This window comes from Labrus mixtus, chromosome 22 (assembly GCF_963584025.1).
Source record: "Labrus mixtus chromosome 22, fLabMix1.1, whole genome shotgun sequence".
NCBI classification, from domain to species: domain Eukaryota; kingdom Metazoa; phylum Chordata; class Actinopteri; order Labriformes; family Labridae; genus Labrus; species Labrus mixtus.
Window position 1 is genome coordinate 12,964,475 of NC_083633.1, and position 25,544 is coordinate 12,990,018.

The 25,544-nt window shown below is 42.2% G+C and overlaps 1 protein-coding gene across 1 annotated transcript in view; it reads left to right on the plus strand.

Moving 5' to 3' along the window:
* Positions 1 to 25,544, plus strand: part of tmtc2a (transmembrane O-mannosyltransferase targeting cadherins 2a) — a 52,396-nt gene that overhangs the window by 20,193 nt on the left and 6,659 nt on the right. Inside the window, exons 2-10 of the mRNA XM_061029710.1 lie at positions 1,067 to 1,682; positions 11,888 to 12,722; positions 13,867 to 13,981; positions 14,690 to 14,775; positions 15,374 to 15,558; positions 15,744 to 15,822; positions 17,655 to 17,776; positions 21,148 to 21,229; positions 23,855 to 23,969. Of these exons, the coding sequence (XP_060885693.1) occupies positions 1,067 to 1,682; positions 11,888 to 12,722; positions 13,867 to 13,981; positions 14,690 to 14,775; positions 15,374 to 15,558; positions 15,744 to 15,822; positions 17,655 to 17,776; positions 21,148 to 21,229; positions 23,855 to 23,969 (2,235 nt within the window). The remainder of the gene's footprint in view (positions 1 to 1,066; positions 1,683 to 11,887; positions 12,723 to 13,866; positions 13,982 to 14,689; positions 14,776 to 15,373; positions 15,559 to 15,743; positions 15,823 to 17,654; positions 17,777 to 21,147; positions 21,230 to 23,854; positions 23,970 to 25,544) is intronic.

Sequence of the window (25,544 nt, forward strand, 5' to 3'; positions counted from 1 at the left end):
GGTGTTATAAATCTATAAGTCTGGATGTCTTATAGCTTTTGTCTACCAAACTCATCTAGGTTCAAACTGAACTCCAGATCCAGATCCAATCTTCTCTGTCATCTTTCTCCCTCTTATACCTGAGCCAGCACCCCATCTCGACAACGTTTGTTAAGTTATTCCTATCCATGCCAGCTTTGTCATTGATCAAAACTCAGATTGTTTTTTTTAAATAATCTTTCGTCTTGTTGGGGGGGGAGATTCTCCCTCTCTGCTCTGAGTTGTCGGAGCAGTCAGCCGTTCATCACTCTTAATCCCTGTGGCGAGCCTCATTTGTTGCAGTCGGTGAGCGAACATGAATGCAGCTCGTGTCCTCTGTAATGATCGGCTAATTATGAGAATCCACAGCAGCCTCGGGGGCTGTGAAACCACACCTGTGTGTGTGTGTGTGTGTGTGCAGGTACCTGCCATATGTGCATGTCGTGTGTGTGAGTGAAAGAGAAACAATATCCACCTGGCTGCATATTTTTAATGAGTCCCTCTGTGGCGTGTGTACTTACAGATGCTTTCTTTCATGATATAGAATATATTTTGATTTACATATCTTATGATACATACCGTATCACTTTGGTATTAAAGGGCTTACTCTTTGCTTGCTACACAAGCTTTATTATACAACTTCTAGTTTATTGATTTGGCCCCCAACTTTTGTGTTCAGTTCCAGTACACTCACACGGCTTTCATCTGCATTATTTTCATCCAACTGGAAAAGGAATACCTCTTCAAATAAACACTAATGCTTTTCCTTCCACCCATGTACCTCAATATGTTTCAGTCCTTTTGCTGACTCGACATAAAATGTGCACTTTTCATGTTGATACCTTTGTCTTGATTTCTCCCTGGCTTTCTTCTACACATCTATGCAAGTCGACTTCCTGGTCAAAGCCCAGCACAGGAACTTCGGTGCATGCTCAAAACACATAGCCCAGTGTTGGTCCCATTGAGGTGTCTACGACATAGAAGATACAAAATAAAATGTGTGCCAGCATCATGATTAATAACAATTTCTTTCTTCTGCCCCTTGTAGTCGAGCCATCAAGACCAACCAGGACCTCCTTCCCGAGACTCCGTGGACCAACATCCTTTATGACGACTTCTGGGGCACCCTGCTCACCCACAGCGGCAGCCACAAGTCCTTTCGCCCGCTCTGCACCCTCTCCTTCCGCCTCAACTACGCCCTGCATGGCCTGCGTCCCTGGGGCTACCACCTCCTGAACATCGTCCTGCACGCCCTCGTCACCCTCCTCTTCACGGCCTTCAGTCGCCCTCTACTGGGCGGAGGACTTTGGAGCCTTTTTGCCGGGCTCCTCTTCGCGTCCCACCCGGTTCACACTGAAGCGGTCGCCGGCGTGGTCGGAAGGGCAGACGTCGGCGCAGCTTTGTTTTTCTTGCTGTCTCTCCTCTGCTACATGAGACATTGCGGACTCCGTGGGGATTCACGTGGGCCCTTTCAGAGCCAAAAATGCGGCGGCTGCTCGGCCACCCTCTGCTGGGGCTGGATGCTGAGCAGCCTTTGGTGTGCAGCTGCCAGCATGCTGTGGAAGGAGCAGGGGGTGACGGTGCTGGCTGTGTCGGCCGTGTACGACCTCTTCGTGTTCCAGAGGCTGCGGTTTCGCCAGGTGCTTCTCCTGCTCCTTGGAAAGGTAAATGAATGCAGGGAGGGAGTTCCCCCTGGCTCTTAAATCAGCACCTCTACATTTCCAGTTTTCTCTTCCTTCCCTCCTGCCAGCTGTTACCGTTTTCCTGTGTGGTGGATTTAGTTTTTTTTCTTTCTGTGTGCAAAGTGTGTGTTTGCGTTTCATTAAGAGTGTAATTAGGAAAGCTGTTTTGCCGTGTGGTGCATGAAAACAAAGCCATTCTCATTTGTCTTCCGCTATACAGGAAGAAGCAATATGCAGAGGGGAAGTTTTCCATTTCCTCACGCCTGCAACTTCTTTGCTGCCGTAAATAGATGCACATTAATGCAAGGAAATTTAGATCAGGAACTCAGGCCTCATTATGCGTCAAGCGGCCGCGCAGGAAAAGCTATTTTTGGGATGGGTTGGTTCTTTTTTTAATGATTTGAAGTGACGAAAGGTATGTGGGAAGTAACAATAACACACCCTGGTTAATGATTTCATCCATTGATGGGTTAGACTGTCGGACACACACACGCTATGCTTCCTCTGACGATCCTCATTTCCCCTACAAACTCGACCTTGACGCTGTGACTCACCAGCGATTGACTTGAAAGACCTCCTCTCGCAGGCACTCCACATTCGATTAAAGAATACGGCTCCTTAGCCAACGTGACGGTTCCTCGTAAAGAGCATAACCAGCGTGATAAAAAGTCCCCTTGGGTTTAGCGAGCAAGGGCAGCCCGGCTCTCGATGATTCATGTGTGCCTTTTTTTTTTTTTTAAAGTGTTTTCATTCTCGAGGAAACATTTATAAACACTTCAGTTTTTGTTGCAGTGTAACCTTGTGTACCACATCCTATGGAACTCTCTGTTGTATGCATCCTTTTACAAGCTCGTGTGCGTGACTGTCCTATTTACACAGCCACTCTCCGGATGAAAAACATGCTGTACCGTCGAGTTAGTGAGGCTTTAGCGTTCCTGTGGGGCTGCTTCTGCCGTACTCATTTCTGGCAGGATGATAACCCCACGACTGTTATTAGAGGGCCTGCGGTGAGCGGCCCACAGAGATCAGAGAGGGCAGGAGCAGGGAGTTATGATGTTTTTCCTTCCCTCTGCCTAGCAGGAGTGACTCAACTGAGCAGCTTTAACCTACTACTAAACATTTAAAGGACGCAAAACCTAACCGATTACTGTTTGAAAGCTGAGGAAATCATGTCAGAGAAGCTTCACAACAGGGAAAAGGATGCAACTCGTTTTGAGATGATTAGTTAAAAAAGAAAGAGAGAATAATGACATCATATTTCAAACAGCTACTCACTCAGTCTTTTAAAATACATGTTTTTCTCTCATATTTTACCATTATTGCTTCAGGATGAAAAGATATATTTTGAACATCCTGTCTGAGAATAATACATCCTGCCTCTTCAAGGTAGATGAAACTGCATTAGGTTTAAATGTTTCTCTCTGTGCTCTCATTGGACTCCATGTTTGATATGGTTGTCGCCAATCAGCCAATGTGGACGTCAACGTTTTAGTCATATTTACCACATTATTAAATGCATCACCTTTCAGAAGCCGTAGTAACAAATATTTGATGGGAAGTCAGTGTTATTAAATCATCATAGGATGTAGAACTACAAAAAAGAAAACGGGACTCTTTTTCCTCTCTTTAGTGAATCTGTTTTCCAACCGAATATTTTAGAACCATCCAGCTATGACGACAAGAGCGTTGTGATGAGAGATCTTTGGCGAGCAGATACAGGAGCAATGAAATGGTTATTAGGGCTTAAGAGGTCTATCGTAAATGTGTATGACTTTGGAATTTTTTTATTATTAGCTAAAAATGTTAATGGTTTGACAATCCAATCGTACAAGACCAACCAATAAGAAGGTCTGTAGGCGTCGCCTTTCCGTTAAAACCTCCCGCTGTTCAAACAAAGATAAAATTGAAAGAACCTTAGGAATTAAACCAAAACCTAAAAGACACTAAGCCCTGCTTGTTCCATTCTGTTGCATTGCGGTGAGAAAGATTTCATCACCCTCAGAGACTGTCATTATGAAAAATCACACTTCACTGTGTATTTATCACAGCGGAGAGCAGCAGGGATCTCACCAGCAGCCTCCACCTCTCTGCCCAGACACAATAGTCCCGTGCCAGTCCATCAGATCCTGGTGCCAGCCCCCCCCCCCCCCTCCCTTGCTGCCACCGGCACATCTGGCTCATTTATCACTCTGCCTCTGCCCTCCTCTGCTGCCACAGTCACGGTTATCTTGGCAGGGAGCTCGTTACGCAGTGGGGGCCAGCCACGGGGGCAATTGTTCCCTCGATTACGAGCCAGACGTCTGCGGACGCATTGGGAACACAAAAGTGGAGAGAGGGATATCGAGGGAGAATTAGAGGAGGAACAGGAAAATATGCTCTCACTTCCTGACCTTTATCGGCCCTATGTCTTTGTCACCTGAGAATGGACAACTTGGCTTCTTCTTGCTCCCACTTGTACTTCAGTTAAATCATTTTGAGTAAGAACTTTTGTAATCTAGAATGACTTTTGGTAAGGTTATGAAGAACACATAAAACACTAACCACAGTTGCAACGTCTTTTGCAATACTCATCTACTCCAGTATGCGTTGCTATTATTTTAGAAAGCTCCTGTGGTATCAGGCATTTTAGGTTGCAACCGAAACTGTTAAAGCTTGCACAATGCTAGATGGACTGTAACTCTTGCAGAACAAAGCACAGAGATTGGTACCCCTCTCACATCAAATCACTTGACCGTTTCCTCCCAGCAGCCACAAGCAATAAGAGAATGTAAATCAGCTGCAGAGAGGCAGATGTGCTTTGGCCAGCGTTCCATTTCTCATCCTATTACCTCCCTAATCAGCCCGAGACGAGGTTTCAGACGAGACGAGGTGGGACGACGGGAGAGTTAGAGAGTGATGGATGGAGACAAAGGAAGGTGTGGTTTGAACACTGCAGCAGCAGAATGATGCCAAGACCATAACAACACGATGGTTCTGTTCTATCCACTCTCCGTTCGTCTGTAGCTGAAAGTGGGTTGATGAATGACGCTCCAGGCATTAGATGGAGCCCAGGGAAATATGAAGTCTTCTTTTTTTGGGGGGTGGGGGGGGGGGGGTGTAGGCGGGTAAAGTCAGTGTGAAGCAGGGAGGATTTACTTCATTAAAAGGTGTTTGTTTTTAATGCTGGGCAATGATGTAGAGCATTTATTGCCTGAACAAACTGTGAGTGATTACACCTTCCAGACGAAGTCCTGCATTAAGCTCCAAATCAAAAGGTGTGAAATTGATACAGTTACTTGAATAGAACAAAATGCTGGATTAGGTGGAAGGAGTTTTTCCTCGCTCACTAATCCTCTCTATTTGACACCATTTGGATTTGGTGTGCACCTGGAATCCAAAAAAAAAGATAAGAGGTTGACTATAGCAGGATTTGATATTGGTCTTTCAAATTTGAATGTAAAGGACTCCTCCAAACTAATAAAGGTTTGAATGTTGAGCCAGTTATCCTGTAGCAGAAGTGCTTGGCTGTAAATTGACATCCTCTTTTGCAGATTCTGCTGCATGCTCTTTAATGAGCATCCAGTCACGTCTTTACCAGAAGGCAAATACGAATACATCTTCAGACTTTCTAGCCTTTAACATTGATCCTAAAGCTTTCTTTCTAAAACCATCCTTCGCTCAACAGAATTGTTGTAAATTGCAGAATTCCACTCAATGAATGCCATCTGTTGGGGAGTTCATGACATTTTTATTTTCATTTGCATAACCGACAAGAGTTTAATTAGAGGAACGTCAAAGGATCTTGTAGAGCAGATTCTCCAGTCCTTGTGTTTGAAATCAGGAGACAAAAAACAACACATTTCAAAGTGCTAATAGTGGTATAATGGGACAGCAAAAAATGGGAAATTACCACAGATTAAAGAAAAAAAGGAGGGAATTGAGGAAGCCCGAAGCTAACATGCATCTGTACATTTCATTGATAATTAGAAATGTCCAGTAGATTTCATTAGATCTTGACTTGTATGACTCCAGAGTTGCAAATAAATTGGTTTAACTTGCCTCATGAGTGTAGGTCAGGGTTATTATTTCCACTACTGTATGGGCTACAGGAAGACAGCAAATGATTTGAATGTCATGTTTGGAGAACAGCGATGGATAGCGACGAGATTTGTGATGTTGCTAACAGTGACTCATTTGTTGCTAAATCCCATCTTAATCTTCCATGTGATTCAATCCAGTTTCAAAGCATTAGAAGTAACGTGTGAATGAACCCTTTAACCACTCTTACATGTGAATTAAGAGCTAATCTGTTCATACATTTGGTTCTTATATGAGGCCCACTGTGGTTTGCATTAAAACTGTAAATAATGATCAACAAAGCTAAATCAAGAGAGCTAAGTATCCCTATGTTGCACTGAACCGCCTTTTCACACTGATGTCCCTACATTACCCCCAACAGGAAGCTCTTTTATTGTGAAGTCAACTCCACTGGCACACTGCTCTGATCCGCTGTTTTGGTGGACACCACGCGAGGCTTCAACCTGTGACCCATCTTATAACAGGTTTTAGTGCCAGCAGTAGCAAGTCTTTCATGGAGAGATCCGCGGGGTAATTAGGTCACTCTATCAAAGTCAGACCCTCTCAATGCCAGCCATGCCGCTGCTCATGTCTGATGACTTGGGTGAGTCGCGCCAAGTCAGCAGTATCCAGAACACATTAGAGCTGGAAAGAGGAACTGGACGAATGCCTCATTGTAGCTTTCATCACCATTTAGCATGTCTTGGGTAGTGAATCATTATGAGTGCTGCCTGCTAGATGTGTGTCTTTTCATAATTTTATACCCCATCCATCCATCCATTATCTATGCAGCTTTTCCTATCGGGGTCGTGGGGGGCTTGGCCCACCCCATTGGGCAAGAGACTGGTCGCCAGTCAATCACAGGGTTGACAAACAACCAGTCACACTCACATGCACACCTTTGGGCAATTTAGAGTCACCAGTTCACAAGCATGTCTGCTGTATGTGAGGGATTCCAACCAGGAACCTCATGACTGTGAGGCAACAGCGCTAACCACTGCACCACTGTGCTGCCCATCTTTACAACCTTGTAACTTGGAGAAAACTTTACTGAAAGTTTTCCCAAAAATAATTTGAAAAATAAACTAAGACGAGCAATTAGAGCTTTGTGGTTTAAGGGTTTAACTTTGGAACTTTTCTAAAACTTTGCTGAAAGGTTTTCACCAGACATTATTTATACTATAGCGGGGAAATGTACCTAATGGTTAGCTTGTTTACTTAATTAAATAACTTTCTTAACATTGTTCAAAAGATGTGCAATAATGGAAACAGTTTTACTAAATTGTATTTGGAGGATAACAAGAAAACCTTATAAAAGAATATTCACAAGCAATAGGGGGGAAAAAAAATCTCTGAATGATCCGCCAAGTGTTCTAGAAAAGTTACGGGCCGTTTAGATTGGATGCGACTTTAACAAGAAAAGTCGGGAAGATTGATCCCCCGCTGTCCTGCGTCATTTCACAGCTGCTTCAAACGGAGCACGCATGAAGTCAGCCGTATCCCGCGGATTCTTCAGACATGTTTTAAACACTCTGCATGCTACAGTGTCAACATGAAAACCGCACACTTCTGGGATTAATAAAATGAAAGCTAGTAATGAGTGGCACTGTTAAAAGATGAAGGCTTGGGAGCTTAATACTGTATGTTTATGTGCGCAAAGTAGGAGACGGAGAGAATGAGAGAAGGGTAAATTCAAGTGGATAATAAAGTGAAAGAGAATAAAAAAGTAAGTGAGGGAAAGCCGCAGAAATTGACGCAGAGTTTCCAAATGAGGATCCAGACTGGAGGAAGATATGTGGAAGAGCGTTAGGTTCAAAGGCTTGGAGAGAGCGGGATGTTCGGTTTGACAGCTGGCGGGGGATTATGCCAGCCGTCCTCCACGGATACTCACGGATCTCATAAAGGCCAATTAATCAAAGCCAGAACCAGTTCCCAGGATTTGAAGTTAGACAGCAGGAAGACTGAAAACTGTGAGATTAGAGGCAAGATTTGTACCGACCATTTTGATTTTTGATGGTGCAGTTTATAATTAAAAATAATTATTACAGAAATCCAAAACAAGCGTCCTTTGCAGCCAACAGCAAAGATAAGGTTTGCCGGCAAGTTGCAAAGAAGTAGATATTTATGCTGTGAGCTATCATAGCCAATTTATGCTAACTTCTGCGTTTATTTCAACAGCATCAGTAAAGCTTAATAATGGTTAAAGCAGCACAAGACACATAGCTTTCCCAAAAGATGGATTTAGGCATAAATCCTTCTAAGTGCCTAATTTTGACTTCCAATAAATAAGACAGTCCGCCCTTATTTGGGTAGCCATTTTAGCTAACTGGAAATCTTGGGCAGTTTGAACTTTGAATTTGTTTTGATTGACTTTTGTGTTAGCATTAGCCACAAATACAGAATGGGATAAAGACCAGTGAATAATACCTCCATTTTCCCCCAGTTCTCTGTCTTAAGCTAATATTTCATCTTGGTACTACAAGGGGTTAGCATTGAGGAGAAGAAGCTCAAACTTATTTGTTACCAATGTTTAATCTTCCCCTCTAGATTATAGAAATAACCCAGCTGTATGAATTGACAGTATTTTTCTTTATTTTTAAAAGGTCATATTTAGGCTGAAAAGACCGTTAGCAGTAGCAGTTAGCTTGACAAACACAGGTGCAACTCATAACCTTAACGAGGTCTGTCCTGGTGTTGTTGAGCTAACTCACTGACTCACATCGTTATTGTGATTAGTAACACCTGCACTCAAATTTTGATGTTTTATTATGGTTTTTTTTGTAGGCTTCAAGCTAGCTTTTCCTGCACAAATTGCTAGCTCTAAGTCCTGTATACAGAAGGTCAGAATAGTGCGCGGCCAATATTCACCCGGTAAAAGAATATTAGCTAGAATCATAAGGAAATTCATAAATCAACAGCTACTTAGATAGGTTAAATGACTCTGGAGCAATTAGGGGATGGGGTGATAGAGTTGTTTAGAGGCTGATGTTTGGGTTATTGAAGATCTATTTTCCACCGACACAGATGACTCCACTGAAAGGATCAGGGAAGCTTTCGCCAGAGTTTTAAAATTGATAAAAATCAGCAGTCCTTTCTATTCAAGCCGGCTCCAATAACCGATTGCCTCCGTAATCACACCTATTGTGTCAAGCTAGCATGTAAAATGCAGTTATTAGCAGCTGATTTGGTAATTTGAAGTAATGTATCCCTGTCACCCAGCCTCTGGTTTGCAGTTTGAGTTGTGTGGATGTGATTGATCGGGAACTCAATCAAGGAACGATTTAGAAATAGACAAGGCAGCGAGGGGTAAAATGAAGCCTAAAAAAACCCCACAAATGACTGTCTTGCTGGAAATTGGCTTATCTTCTGATACCAAGCAGAATTGGATTTCTCAGACAGCTTGCTCCCCTGACAGCCTGTATACTCTCATCCATCAATACGCACACTCCCCTTTTTGTGTAAAAGGCACTCTGTCTTATCCTATGTGTACAACCTTCTAGCAACCTAATCAATATCCAATTTTTTTTCCCCTTTTTCACTTCCTCACAGTTTCTTTGAGTGCTCTGAAACTCTATGAACTAACCCTTTTCGATCTTATCATTGACAAGTGACCTCCGGTACACAACTCTGCCTACACTTCCTAACTCAGCTAACCTCTGCAGGAATCACACTTTTCCATTTAATATAACTCGAGAAATCAACAACTGAACTGAAGCCATTGGGTCAGGCAAGTCAATCCTAAACCTCTTATCTTAATCCCAACATGGGTTTGCTATGGATAACTGGTGTTTTCCATCATATGGTTCCTGAAAGTGCACTCATGAGTTTACTCAAGCATGCTCATTTGAACAGAGGGGGCATTTCTCCTGAGAGTTTATTAATAACACAAATGAGTGTGTTTGTGCTCTGTGAAAGCTTTTATCTCCTCATCGCGCAATTCATTCAGAGCCGATTATACAGAGGGTTGAAATAATTGCTACAGTAGAGTAAACTCACTTAAGAGATAAAAAGAAACACTGGATTAACACTTTGAGTTATAGCTGCTCTGCTGGTGATTATCGCTTAAATCAAACCCGTTACTCATAATGCAACTACTAGATCACCAATGTATAAACGTTTTGTCCTGCGAAATGATACTACGCCATTTGCGGTATGTAAACATGCACTGTAGCTAGCACACATGTAATTGTTGTAGTCCCTCCTGGACAGGTTCATATAAAGTCCATAAGGGTTCAGAAAGGGGGAAAAAGGGCTCTGAATACAGGAAGTTAGCAGAATCTATGTGGTCATCATCACTTATGATGTGATGTTTGATATATTGGATGAACTTTAGCTCAAGACTCACCAGGATGTATTTTTTTAAATTTAAAAAATTAGCTCCATTATTAATAAACAATAAGATTGTTAGATATCTTTGCATCCACAGTTTCCAGATGAAAAACACATAGTGGATAGTGGAAAACAGACATTATATTTCTAGGCCGCATAAACACATTAAAATTAAATAGCACAGCTCAGACAAAGGAGACACCAGACAGAGCGTTTTGAACCAGCAAAAGAACTTTAAGCTGGTCAAAAACTGTGTACAGGTTGACACTTTTTCTGTTCTCTACATACTATAGTACTGCTCATGTTGTATACAAGTCTCCATGATTGACAGAATATACACAATGATAAAAGCAAATGGCATTTTAGACAGGGAGGACGAGCAAAGCTTGCCACAAATCATGATATCTATTAAGACGAATATGTGATACATTTTTGTAAATCTTGCAATTTAAAAGCAATTTCCTTCAAAATTCTTCTGGCACCTTTAAATGTATCTTTTAATGTTACTTAACATGCTGGTAATCAAAGGCCATGAGGGTCTACAACTGTATCATGTTTGTGAACAGAATACTTTAAAACATCTGGACTGAACTCACTGAAGTTTTGACCTTTGGCCTAATGGAGTAACACAAAGTCCCAGTCTCTGCTTTTGAATCTAATTTAAGCATCTAATTCAAGACTGATCTCAAAAGAGTAACCTAAATATCTTCTTCTTTTAAGTGTGTGTAAATACAGCCATTAGCAGTTTAAGACGATTTAAAAGTTCATCAAAGGGACCATTCAGTTGAGTGACCGGTTGGCGTGAGACAGTTCACCTTAAGGTGTTGCGTGACAGAGGACCTAATGGTGATCACGCAGCAGAATTAAGGCTCTTATATGATGTAAACAGCATCTACACACCAAACACAATGAGGCCTAAGCTGATTACCAGTCACACTCGCTGCAATCCTGACAGGCAACAAGGAAAGACTTAGAAGAAGAAAAAAAGCCTCTCATGCTTCAAATTTACTTCAAAGTTGACCTCTGCAAGGGCATGAATGAATGAGGGAGGAGTGGGTTCCTAATATGTGGAGAATTATAGAAACAACCACATCTATGTGGAAGAACATCGATTTTCTTCAACTTCTTGACTGAACAAAATGTTCCTGACACTCAAAATAAAAGCCTCTTTCACCAGTCAGAGTCTGGCCTACTCTATTAAAAATGATTATTTTTTTCATATAAACACACACAGTTCCATATCAAAAGTGACATGCGTAACGACGCGCAGCTGTTCAAACCCAAGTGTGTCTTTCAACATTTTGAATATGTCATATCAGACTTTTGTCATGTAAACAGAGCTGTGTTGTTTCTGGCTGTGGTGCATATTCATTCTAAAAAACTATGCCAGTGTTACAAAGAAGCGTATAATTGTGCATGAGTGCGGTCCAGACCCTGCGCAGCTATCAAAAACATTCCAGGGTTTCTTTTTTTTGTATAGTTTCTTTCTATATAACAGTCGGATATTTCAATTGATCAAAATTGTATTAAATCAAACTCTAAAATGTCATCTTAATTGGACTTGAATGTCAGTCTGTATAGCTTGTTGTCCACAGAGACCACCAATACTATTACTATTACTGCTCTGATTCAGACTTTAAATAACGTGACAGATATTAAAATAGACTTCTAAAATGAAAACAAACTCAGGTGCTCTGGAACACAGACAAAATATTGCGGCTTAGCCTGAGCCTGAAATGTTGTTTTAGGTGTTTTTCTTTAATACAAGTCTTTTTTTTTTTTTTTTTACTCCTCTCTTCCAGAAAAAGAACATCAGTGTTCTGCTGAGTCTCGGTGTTCTTGTTTCCTGGGGAGTGCTTCTGCTCTCAGCTCGCCTCTACTGGATGGGAAACAAGCCCCCCAACTTCTCCAACTCTGACAACCCTGCGGCTGACTCGCCCCATTTTCTCACTCGGACTCTAACGTTCCTTCACCTACCAGCCGCCAACGCCTGGCTCCTGCTCTGCCCGGACAAGCTCAGCTTCGACTGGTCCATGGACGCTGTGCCCTTGGTGAGGTCTCTGGCCGACTGGAGGAACCTTCACACTGTTGCCTTTTACGGTGGATTTATCCTCCTGGCTCTGATTGGCCTTCGTAGCTCCAATTCCAAAGCCAAGGAGACCAACGGGAAGGCCTATGTCGCAAATGGGAAATCAATCACCAATGGGAATGGTTATCATGCCCCTGACACAAACCATAACACAGACCAGGGGCCGCCAAAGACCACCATTAACGGGTCAGCTGGACTCCACCACTACCCTCCAAACACATCCCTCCCCCCGACAGAAAACCTTATACTATTTTCTTTAGCTATCATGTTCTTGCCTTTCATCCCCGCCACAAACCTGTTCTTCTATGTAGGATTTGTAATAGCAGAGAGGGTACTCTACATTCCCAGTATAGGCTTCTGTTTACTGGTTGCTACTGGTGCAAGAGCCCTGTACATCCGACTAAGGACTAGAGGCTCTAAGGTCTTACTGTTGTGTTTCTGTGCGGGACTGGTGCTCCTTAACGGACTCCGAACTGTTCAAAGAAACAGAGACTGGAGCAATGAGGAGAATCTCTACAAGTCTGGGATTAGTGTGAATCCCGCTAAAGGTAAGAGAAAGTCTGAGTAATCCTCATGGATATGAAAAAAACTAAAACCTCATTAAACTTACCAAATATCCAAGGAAAAAAATTGTCAAAGCAACAAAAGCATCACCTTTATTAAAAAAAAACATTCAGAATTGCTATTGATGAAGCCTGCCTAGCCCATCATGACTAGCAAATGGTGGCTAATGTTAGCTTCCTTTAGCATGCTGGCTACTGCTGTTCAATTGGCTAACTTGTGACTTTTCTTTACTTTTTACTATACCTTTCCCTTATGTGTTAGCATTTAGCATTATCCTGTTCCATGATGGCATTCACAAAAAATATCCAGCTATTGCTAACTGCTAGTTTTGATGAGTAAATGCTGTTATCAAGATAATAACAGCACAGCATCAGATAATGTTATCAGGATAATTTCCTAGCTCTGTGTTACAGGTTGCAAACCATATTATTGGGATACATTTGTTACAAAGAGCTTTCATTTCAAAGGCGTTTTTCAGCTAATGTTGCTATGAAGACGTTTGCTGGATGCTAACGTTTGCTGCTGTCTACAGTACCAAATGAGTTACTGTCCTGCTTTAAGTTAAACGAGGCCTGTCCCTACAGATTGTCACTTTTAAAGTCTTCTAAGTAGCTGATCAATAAGAAGCCAGTGAGTCTAACAGATTTTCTAAATATTTACAAAAAAAAAAATTGGATACCAAAAAAAATGAGTGTAAAATATTTACGACCGCAGTTTGGAAAATACAATACAGTGAATACAATTTCCTACAATTCCCATTCCTACTTAAAACACATATCTGTAGGATTCTCTGTAACTTACTGTAGCCAGCCTTGTTCATGATCTTGAAATGAGAGTGGGAAGTTATACTAGAAAGTAACAGAAACTGACATCACTGCTCAGGGAACGGCTGTTAACAGCAGAGAGAGAACTAGGATGTGACTGCTCCTTTATCTGCTCCTACGTGCCAGACAGAAGTATCCCTTCATACAATTATTATCAGTTTAACTGTACAAAAGAGTATGTCTTTTTTCTTATTCAATTACAGTAAGTACTTGCAGTTTGTTTGGCAAATAGACACAAACTGTATTTAAATGAATGCAAACTTTGTGTTTTTTCCGACTTTTGACTGACACGTGTCTTTTGTAGCCTGGGGAAACTTGGGGAATGTGCTGAAGAACCAAGGGAAGATGGCGGAGGCGGAGACGGCGTACAGAAACGCTCTGCACCACCGAGGGAACATGGCTGACATGCTGTATAACCTGTGAGTGCTTAAGATCTCCTGTTTGCAGAGTCTTGACACGAACGAGTTCTGATTCCTCCCATCCATCACTTGAGATAGCAGCGGCAGAGCGCGAAAGGCAGACAAGAAAAAAAGGGGGGGGGGGGAGATGACAGGCAGGAATGAACAAAATGAAAATAGTTCAAATAGAGGAGGAAAGACAGAGAAGAACTTTGTGAGTCCCTTTTGGCACTTTGTACCTCGTGCTTCGGGTTTGTGCGACCTATGGGAGAACGCAAAGCTGCTTCCAATCCTGCAACACAAGGTGTCAAAGGTGCCAAAGCCTCACAGCAGACCCATGTCTCTCGCTCTCATGCTGACTTTGTTTTTCTCCTCGCCTCCCTCTCATGTTACAGATGTCAGGAAGCTGGCAGAGCAACATAGGGAGAAGGGAGACCAAATGATGGTGCATTGAAACACTGCTGTTAGGATTTGATGGATGGTTGGGTACACTGGGGTTACGAGTTTGTGTATTGGATAAAGGATAGGGAAGCTGCTTTTGGTTTTGTGCAGTTTCATCCACAGATTTCCCCCATAGTGCAATCACCAGTTTGACATGCTGTAATTTCTGTTAAAGCTTCTTTTACCTCCACAGATTTGAGAGATTCAAAACAAATCCTCGTCTGGAGTTTGCGGTTTATAAAAAAAAAATGTCTCACTTTCAGGCTTTTTTCTTTTTTTGTCTTTCAGTGGCTTGCTGCTGCAGGAGAATGAACGTTTCTCCGAAGCGCTGCATTATTACAAACTGGCAATCGGGAGTCGGCCAACACTGGCATGTAAGTCAACTTTAAAGATTCTCCATTTGTGGCTCTCATATTAACACTGAAGTGTATCTGGGGAAGATTTATCAGTGATTAGATGTTCTCACACGATACTCAAATTTTGGCGTCAGCCTTTGTTTGGTTGAATGAGATCGGAGCCAAAGTAAAGGTCTGTTATTGGATCACATCGTCGTTTTAATGCTGCATCAGATGTTCTCCTGCAACGTGGTCGTTTTCAGGACCATTTTCAGGCTATTACAGATTGACAGTATAATGATGAGATTCAATCTCACACTCGAGTGCTTGCATATAAGATGAGGGTCCTTTTTTTTTTTTACAGTACCAAGGACAATCTATGAAAGGGGACAGACTGCTTTTTTTTAGCTTGATAAGTTGAATTCTCCCTTCTCCTCATCTCTTTAAAGCTTAATTTATGTCTATTTCTTAAGCACTTTTAAATGCTAATTTATCTTTGACCTTTTCCAGTCTCCTTTTTCTATTGTATTGGATAAGCGTCTTCTCTGAGCATCCGTTTTTATTCCTCTCAAATGAACTGTTTTGTTGAATGGCAGGGTCCGTTTGAATAAATGTCCGCTCCTCTTCCTCATTACAGCGGCTTACTTGAACACAGGAATAATCCTGATGAACCAGGGCAGCCTGGACGAGGCCAAGCGCACTTTTCTCACTTGTGCCGACATTCCTGATGAGAATCTGAAGGACCCGCACGCCCACAAGAGCTCCGTCACCAGCTGCCTGTACAACCTGGGGAAACTGCTCCACGAGCAGGGACAGCAGGAGGTTAGACAATCTCAACCTTTTATCCTCAATGTTGGGTAAAAGCCCTCCACAATTTAGAACTGTGCGGTTACTAATGCTTGTTGTGCACAAAAGTAACGAGTCCCTCATCGATTACAGGGTCTGCTTTGTGCTGACGCAGCACAAAAAATTGACTCGCTAAATCACTTTTGTTCCCTCTGCTACAGGAGGCACTGTCTATTTATAAGGAAGCGGTGCAGAAAATGCCCAAACAGTTTGCACCACACAGCCTTTTCAACATGATGGGTGAGTAACATTGAGAGCCCATACATCTGAATCTTTTGGAGTGCAGTCACTGAAACTGTGGGACTGAATATTCAACTCTTTGGCAGCGCCAAAGTGTTTAAATGTAATTGGTGTTCTGTTAAGGTTAAATAACCATTCAATGCATGTCCTTTCATTTGCAGAAAGTTTGAAATGTCACAATATTGTAATGATGTTAAAGAATGTAGTCCTGGGACTAGTTTGGCTCAATCTTCAGGGATTCATTCAACGGGTGTGTTTTTCTTTCTATCTGACTTTTGAATTGAATTTAACAAATTGTCATTCTCTCGCTGCCAAAAGCAACCTTCTGCAGTCCTGAACCACCTGTTCCTTTCCAACACTGCAGCTCATACATTTGTGCACAGACTCTGAGAAGGATTGCAGCTAATCCATGTAATAAATCACATCCCTCTCTTTGTTATTCTAACACTAATTACATTATTGGACTTGCATAGTTAAGATTCGCAGGGCCAAGTCTGCAAAAGTCCTCAGCTGGTTGAATGAAATTGGACTTGTGTTTTGTGTTTTGTCAGGTGGAGGGAGGGGGAGGGGGGGGTGTAGGAGGGCAGTGTTTGTGTCAGTGTGATGGCCAGGGGATTCTGATGTCATTTTCTTTACCCCAGGAGCCGACAGCAGGTCCTCAGATCAAACAAAGTCTCACACAGTTTTCAACAAAACATTTTTTCTTTTGAAGAAAACTTTCAATTCAAAGTGTGCAGTGCAGTTTGAGGAACGTTAACCCTTTATGTGAATGAGAGGCGGCGTTCCAGGAAATAGTTTTCCTGAGACACCACCAAGGACAAAAAACAAGCAAATATGAAAGCAATTTTTCATAAAGCATATTTAATTAAATCTTTATCTATTTACCTGAGAAAAAAAATCTGCTCAAGGTGACAGGTAGCCTGGGATAATCGACAAATATTGCTGAAACAGTTTGTTTGTATGCTGTGACAGCCTCAGTCTCCCTCCTCTGCTACCATCTGCTCCTTTAAAGCAGGAGGGCTGTTGTCTAAGCTCCCATGACAAAACTTTATTACATAAATTATTCTGGATTTGGAAGAAAAAAAACTTGAAGTAAACTTAAAGTGAAAAAACTTCAGCCCTGTCAGTGTCTTACATGCTAATAATTAAATAAAATATAATAGAATATTAAAATATAAACAGTGTTAAAAAGGTCACACATTGGGCAAAATACACTTGTTTAATGATGTTCAAAAACTAATATGTGTCCCTAGTCTGTCTACAAACCCCCTTAATTATGAGAAAAGTCCATCCTCTCCGTCTTTTGCCTGCTCCACTTTTCAGAACATGTTTGCGCAAACAGGCTGTGTGGAGTTCTTTTCCATTCATGACATCACAAAGGGCAGTAACCCCTCCCCCAGGTGGGTGACACTCCCACGGCTAGTCTGAGCCTGCCTTCTCACTGTTAACAATATGGCATGGTGCAAGAAAGCCCAAGAGACATCCCCTTCCAGTGTGGGGCGTGGTCAGACACAGCTCATTCACATTTAAAGGTACAGACACACTGCCTGTTCTGAGCAGGGCTGAAATAGAGGGGTTTATAGGTATGATCAAATACAGGATCAGAGTGGATTTATACCAAGAAACTTCACAGAGATGTTTTGGGGAGCTCTGAGATTTATTTAAAGTTGTTGAAAAGGAGGATGATATGTGACCTTTAATTGATTTTTTTACTGTGTCTGTGTTCCCTTGGTTTCCCTGTTTTTTGGTCGCCCACAGACCCTTAGAAAATGTTTTTGAAATACTTAAATAATACCCTATAAAAACAAACCTGGACTCGTGATCTGTTTCAGGAGAGGCTTACATGAGGCTGAACAGGCTGGAGGAGGCCGCTCACTGGTACAGAGAGTCCCTCAGGGCCAAACCCGACCACATCCCTGCACACCTTACCTACGGAAAACTCCTGTCCATCATCGTAAGTACTGCCACTGAGAGAGAGGGAGAGAGAAGAAAGCAAACACATTATCTCAGTGGCGATTGAAGTGGTTAACTAGCAGGCAGAGTGTAATTAAAGGGGACCTGAAGTGCCGGAGTGCAGAGATGAATAATGCATGTGGAGTGACTTACGGGACATCAGAGCGAGACGAACTCATCCTATTGATTCCTCTGCAGAGCCGGAAGAGCTGTGATAATCGTTATGAGTTGCGAGGGTCGGACTCTGAAGGGTGCATGCCAAACGAACTCTTTTCCTCTGTTCAGCAGTCAAGAAGACGAACATTTGAAGCATTCACCGTTATAGATTTGACCTCTAGAAGTGGTCGTTTGGATGAAAAGAGAGGACATCTGAGCGGGAATGTTTCCAAAAGTCGCTTTGTTACGACTTTGGATCGACCCTGATCTATACAGAAGCTTTGAAAAATATGCCTAGTGTCTGAAGGTTGCAGGCATGGGGAGTCTGTGGAGCGTGGATGAGGTTTTTTCCCTCTGCGATGGGATGAGTTCCAGATTATCGTTAAGTTGTCCGTCCCTCGCTGTGTTAGAAGAAGTCAAGGGCACACTAGTTTGCCCCACTTTTTATGTTTTTCCTGGAAAAAAAAAAAAAACACACACACATCCTGTCCACTTTTTTTTTCTATAAGGACAAAAATGTGACAACAGATGTGTTCACAGCTGAGTCCAGTTCAGATTCAGGGGTGGAACTCTGCGCTCTTTTTCACCCTCTTTTCAAGATCTTTGACCGCCCCTCCCTTCCACGGCCCTTCGGGGAGTGAAGACAACCCGCGGAGCCTTACGATCTTGCAGCTGCTTCCCTTAACAGTGACGATCATTTCCTTTCTTTGTTAGAAAAGATTTGATGATAAACGTAGATTAAAACGTTCAAGCAAAAGTTCAGTTAAGAGTTGCACAGTGTGGCGGGACATCTGCTGAGCCCCCTCAGGCTCCAGATCCTCACAGAGAGCTCCCCCCCCCTTTTTTTTTTTTAGTACTACAGGGCTTTAGGAAGAGGAGATTGGATGGACCCTGGACAATAGGCCAGTGGACAGGCTTATAATGCAATTACTCTCCTTCCTTATTGAATCACTCCATCAGCTTCATTTTTGGAAGTCCTAACCAAGTCAATCGACAATGCAGACGCACGGAGGAAAGGTCAAACGCATGTCTTGTACTTTGGTTCACCCCAACATAAGCTGTTTTCTTCTTTGTTAGAACTCAAGCAAAACCCAGTCCTCTTCCTAGAGACCTCTGCTGTTGGTCAGAGGTCTCTAACTGGAGTCAGAGTGGTGGGGTGAGGTCTCTAACTGGAGTCAGAGTGGAGGGGTGAGGTCTCTAACTGGAGTCAGAGGGGTGGGGTGAGGTCTCTAACTGGAGTCAGAGGGTTGGGGTGAGGTCTCTAACTGGAGTCAGAGTGGAGGGGTGAGGTCTCTAACTGGAGTCAGAGGGTTGGGGTGAGGTCTCTAACTGGAGTCAGAGTGGTGGTGTGAGGTCTCTAACTGGAGTCAGAGGGGTGGGGTGAGGTCTCTAACTGGAGTCAGAGGGGTGGTGTGTGTGTGTGAGGCGAAGTGACCACTAAGCTTATACATGAGTTTGAACTCAGCCATGCATTTAGCAGCATGTTCTCTCCTTAGGTTGTCAAGTACTGCAGCTCAGCAGTGGCCCTGGGAGTCAAAAATTTGATGCAATAGATACATCATTAGTGTCACTTCTTGAAGCTGTCCTTTGTTATTTCTAACTTGACATCAAAACTCTGTGCATAAATGACTTAAATGCTTTTATTTTGAAGCTTAGTGGCTGTTAGCACGCTCTTGCATTTGTTGGGTTGGGATTTAGAGCCTGCTGCGTTTAGCACTGATGCTAACCACTGTCTGTTATTGTGGAAGACCAACAAATGACGCTCAAACGGAGAATATTTTATTGTAAAAGTGTATAAGATCCAAATGTAGAGGGACATAGGCTGCAATAAGTAGGATGTAAAAAAAAATCGATTTTTAAAAATGATCTTTTAACAAAGACCGGAGGCCTTCCATTAATCTGCTGAATGATGACGTTCATTAGCCTGACTGGACTGAACCGCTCTGATGGATGACTGGAGAAAAGGTTTGATTGAATGTAAAGAGAAAAGGAGCCAACGAAAATGTGAAATAAGCCATATAGGCCTCATATTTGATCATTCATTCGGAGCGATTGCGGGCAAGGGAAAATAAAGCTAATGACGCAAAACTAATATGCCCAGTCCTCTCGTTTCTTGTCTAACGGCAATATGGAAGCAATCAGTGCTGAGGCATGAGGCAAAAAGAGGTGCAGAAGTCGAGGCCTCGTGCTCACAGAAGCAATATCTTTCCCAGTTTGGTTTCAGATGCACACACACACACACACACACACACACGCACACATCTTTTAGAGGTTTTTCTTTAAAGGTTCAGCACAAAAGATGGGGCACTGTGTTCTTTATGAGCGTCCGTTTCCTGCTGGAACTTAACAGCAGGGTGACAGCAGCTCAACTGGTGCATGAGAGAGCACGGGAAGAAGTAGAAGCAGAGTGAATACAAGAAATGTTTGTAGTCCTGTGTGTTCAAACCCGTCTTTAGGGCGCCTGATAGCCTAGCGCCCCATGCACGGAGGCTATAGTCCTCAGCACAGTGGCCATGGGTTCGAAATCCGACCTCGGCCCTTTGCTGCATGTCGTCCCCCACTCTCTCCTCCCGGCATTTCCAAGCACTCCTCAGCTGTCCTATCTTATAAAGGCTAAAAAGCTCAAATATCACTTTAAATGTGTCTGTGAACACGTGCGTGGGGAGGATGAGCAAGAAAGTATCAATTTTGTACGTTCTAATTGCACAAAATGTTTTTCAGCTCAAGTGATAGTTTTTTAAACCACTCAGCTTCCGTCTCGTTCAGAAATGTGTATTTATTTTTCTTCAGACTGAATGTCCTTTGTTTTTTATAATGACACATAATTGTAGTGTGCTTTTTGTTCACATTATTTCACAGTATGTTTTGGTTGGTTTAATTCTAGTTTGTAGATGATGATGGACACTCGATGTTTTGGATGATAAGGGAGGTAACTGTTCTATTATGCTATTTAAACACCCAATCATTGGAGAGGAAGTGCTTATTTTTGCCACTGACAGCCTTTGATCCCCACCTTTTTGTTTTTGAAGGCAGGGTTGCAGATTGAGACTTACTTATTGTTCTTACTCTTTAACAAAAAGTTCAATAACATAAGGGATATATTCCTAAATGTAAGGTGTCCCCACACAAAAAAGTGTGAATATCCAATGTATCAAAATATAAAAGATGACTGACTGGAAAACAGTAATAAATTCTTTCCTTTCTTTTTTCTTTCAGGGGCAGAAGACGGAAGCAGAGAAGTTTTATCTGAGAGCAATTCAGCTAGACCCGACAAAAGGAAACTGCTACATGCACTACGGTAAGAAGACATGTAAAAGTTTAATATGATAAAAAATAATCGACGATTTTGCCCTCTTTGTGATTAACGAAGCTTTGAAAATAACATTTAAAGTCCAAACCTTTGCTCTAGTCTTTTACTCTGATTATGGAGTTCTTAAGGGATCTTAAGACTTTTATTTTGAAGAGTCAAACTATAAAGCGTAAACGGTCACACGCAGAGCTGTTGAATAATTTGGGGCGGCAGCAGCTCAGCCTGTAGGGACTTGTGTTGGGAGCTAGAGGGTCAAGTCCGGCTCAAGTCCCGGCGAGGACCACAGTATGGAAGTTGGTCTGGTGCCAGGTCACTTCCTGAGTACTGCCGAGGTGCCCTTGAGCAAGGCATCGAACCCCCAACAGCTGTTGCCTGCTCACTCTGACATCTCTCTATTAGTGCATGTCCACAGGTCCTGTTTCTGCAGAGTGTAAAACCAGAATTTCGCCTTGGGGATTAATAAAGTATGGAACAAAATAAAATCCAGGGTCGTATCAAAAATAGGAAGTAAAAAGTACCACATACTGTTTTCTGAAAAATAACTCCAGGTGTTTAAGTAATCCCTGCAATCACATGTCCTACTTTGTGTGAATGCAGCAGAGTGTTGTTTGAGGTTTTTGTAGATGATGCAAACAGAAACACACATACAAACAGTCCTGTTTGCTGTGTTTATCTGAGTAAAGTGGCAGGATCAGAGAACACTGTTTGCTATTCGTTACAGAGAGTGATGAAACATGATACTGTGTTCTGCCTGCGCTGCTGCTAATGCCGTGTTTCATATCGGGTTCTGAGTAACAGGCTCCCTGCTGTTCCATGTTGCTATCTTTAGGATATGAAGTCTGCACTGTCTTCCTGAGAGCCTGGTCCCTTTTCTCCTCTCCCTTATCTCCATCCCTTCCTACTGGTGCTTTCTCTGTGCTCTATATCTCCGGCTTTAGGTCTCATCTGGTCCCTTTGAGAGGGGCTGCGGTGATGTTTTTGGACCAAGCTGTTTCCCCCTTACACTCTTTACGCTCTCTTTTTGCATATCTGGCTATATTCTTTTCCTCAATGTTATCTTGTAGCTTCTTGCTAAAGGTTATGTTTATTTAGGCTAGCTCCCTCTTTTTATCACAAATCTGGCTGCTTAGTGATCACACTGCTTTCACTGGATGAGCTCCAGGTGTAAGTGTGCAACGAGTGATGATATCTGGCTACTTTACAACACAACGGATGCACACACAAAGACACACATACGAGGAAGTGAGGACACAGAGAGTGAGCTCCCCCCTTTTCCTGCTATTGTCCACAGGCAGCGATTTTAAGCAAACTGTCCCTCATGTTATCTGGTTCGTTATTGTCTGATAGTTATGCTTAAAGTACAATAAATACCAACAGAAGCCTCTCCACATTCCCCTCCTCTTCCTTCATGTATTTACATCTGTAGCCCGGCCCCCGGCTGTTAATCCATAGCCGCAGAGCCGACACTTGTGGGTGCTGCACCAGGTGGCCAGACTCCCACAGGAAAACCTACAAAATGCCTCCTCTGTGTTCTCAAACGTTGCAGAGAAAAAAAAACAACGATCCTTTCTCTATTTTCTGTCTTGTTTTTTTTTTTTTTTTTTTTTTGCTGTCTCTGCTCCCTTGTTGGATTCCCCACGAAGCTTTTTCTCTTTAACTGCCTCCATCCACCTTCCGTTATTTCCACACCGGTCTCCAGTGTGCCTTAACATGTTGCTAGTAATACTACAAATAATTTTATGGACGAGAGCTTACAAACCAAACAGGACAAAACCCTCAAATTAAGAGCAAACGACAAAAGACAGCGTGCTAAAGCCATGCTAGCTACAGCCATGCTAGCATCGCTGCAAGTCTGTTGTGGAAAGACATCATGCTCACAATGACATAGCATGTGTATACTCTAACCATCTTACTGTAGTTTTTAGCATGCTAACATTTGCTAACACAGAGAGGACTCATTTGTACAAGAACAAAACAGTCAAATTGCCGGCACACAGCCATGTTGTCTAAAGCTATCGCGCTAACCTGCGTATGCTGATTTGAATATGAATGCTGTCTACCAAAACAGCATGCTAGCATTTTCTGATCATCATGGAAGTATAAAAGGATTGTAATGAAGCTTGTTGGTTAACAGTTGCTTGATAGTCCATATTTCAGTCAATCAATAAGTTCAACCTCATAGCTGCCCAACAATCAAAACATGAGATGTGGATCTTGTTCAGTGAAATCTCTGACCCAAAGGTAGTGATACAGGAAGCATAAGGGGATGATGTAATGCACTGGTTTTCGTCCTCTTGGATATTTTTAATAATCCATAATCCACATCCAATCATTATCCACCTTAGAGCTGTTCAACTTTTATACGAAACCAAAACTCTTTCTGAGGCTAGAGGAAACAATCAGGAACCCCGCAAAGACGATATGATTCACCTTCTTGGGACCATGAAAACCTGCACATAATTTCATCATAATCCATCCAGTAGAAGTTGATATATTTTAACATGTACCCAAAGATGGTGCAAGACCGAGAAAGAAATATATCTAGGGCTAAAAAAAGAACTGAACAGAACTTTATTTCCCTTTAGAAATAAGTCTACTTTCCTCTGTTTCCAGGTCAGTTCCTGCTGGAGCAGTCTCGTCTGGGCGAGGCCGCAGAGATGGCAGAGCGAGCGGCCGAGCTGGACCGCTCAGAGTTCGATGTGGTCTTCAGCGCGGCTCACATGCTCAGGTTGGCTAAACTGCTGACATAAAACAACAAAAACTGCGTCAATGTGGACTTTTCCCTACTTGACAAAGCACACAGTACAGAAAATGAATAGAACGTATATGTTAAGAAATGGTGTGGTTTTTGATAATCCTGTATTTACAGGGTGTGCTGCTGTGCTTCTTTGCAGAATGTGGGTTTATTTAGTACTGCTGCCATGTTATAAGTGCCTTTAAAATGTAAATCATACCAATGTTGTAGAATAGTAAATGTCCTCCTGAAAGAAATAACTGTCGTGAAAGCTATTATATATTTCATATAAACAGCAGAACAGTTTCAGTTTATCACGTCGTTTCTTCGGTCCAAAATCATTTAGGGAGAATTTTCCCCTTAATGTTTGGCAGTCGCTGCACAAACAGCGTATTTAAAAAGGAAGCCAAATGTCCTCTACTCTCAGCAACTTCAAGAAATATTGGAGCGATGTGCCTTCATTCCTTTTTGCTCTACATTTCTGGAAAAGTCATTAGCTGCTCCCAAGCATGCATCTCAATGCCACACCACAGAGGGTTTGTAAAAAAAAAAAGTTGAAAGTCTCTGGGTTTGGCTGGAGTTTCTGGTTTTTGAAATCTGAATGACAGATTTTCTACTCGGGTTATTTTCAGCTGAGACCTCGTGTGACGTGAAACCAAGGTGATTGGGATTTAAGGTTTGATTAGCATGATTTGAAGCGTAAGCTGATCTACTGATAATAAAGGTGATAGGCAAATCTCGACTTTTTCTTATTTACAGATATTGACTCAGATTATCATAATGACTCCACAATAATCCAGCCTGATGGAAGGGTTTCCTTTTAATCCACTGCTGCAAACCTTTCTCATGATTCAGATCAAGTGTAGATCATAAGGCGTGGAAAAGTAAGGATTCAATCTGTAAAAGTTTCAGATTTACGACAAATATTGATTTACACTTCTGGATTTCCTTAAAGCCCGACTTCCTGAATCTTTTATCATCTCTTTCTTTATTTACTTTTCAACACTGTCCAAGCTAACTAAGAAGTGCTGCTTGTAATCTTTAGGCACATTTGACTTCAGTTGCAGTCTTATAAACATGAACTACCGGGTCAGGGAAGAGGTTTCCTTCACTTTATTAGCTTTGGCACGGAAAGTCCAGTTTCCGTATTCATTGAGTGGAATAGTAAATAAGAAGATAAAGTCGTGCAGCCTCATCGAATTTTGTCTTGTTTTTTCAATCAACAAAAAGTTATGTGAGAAATCATCCGCTGGCATTTACCTGTTACATATGGACTTGATATTTTATTCAGTAGACTGCGAAGAATAATAATAAGTACATTTATGCATTATTTCAGTGGGAACATCTTTGACTGCAGGAACAGAGTAACTCATTCTGTCATGAAAGATGTTGTTTAATTCAAAGATTATTCTAAATTGCCCAAAAGGATATGAAAACGTCATCAAGAGAGAACAAATTTGGATGTGAAATGACAACATTTTACCTAGATAAAGTTGACTGAAGATTTAAGTGGACAAGCGGATGATCAGACCAACAGAGGGAGACAAATAGGAACAGAGCTACATGCAA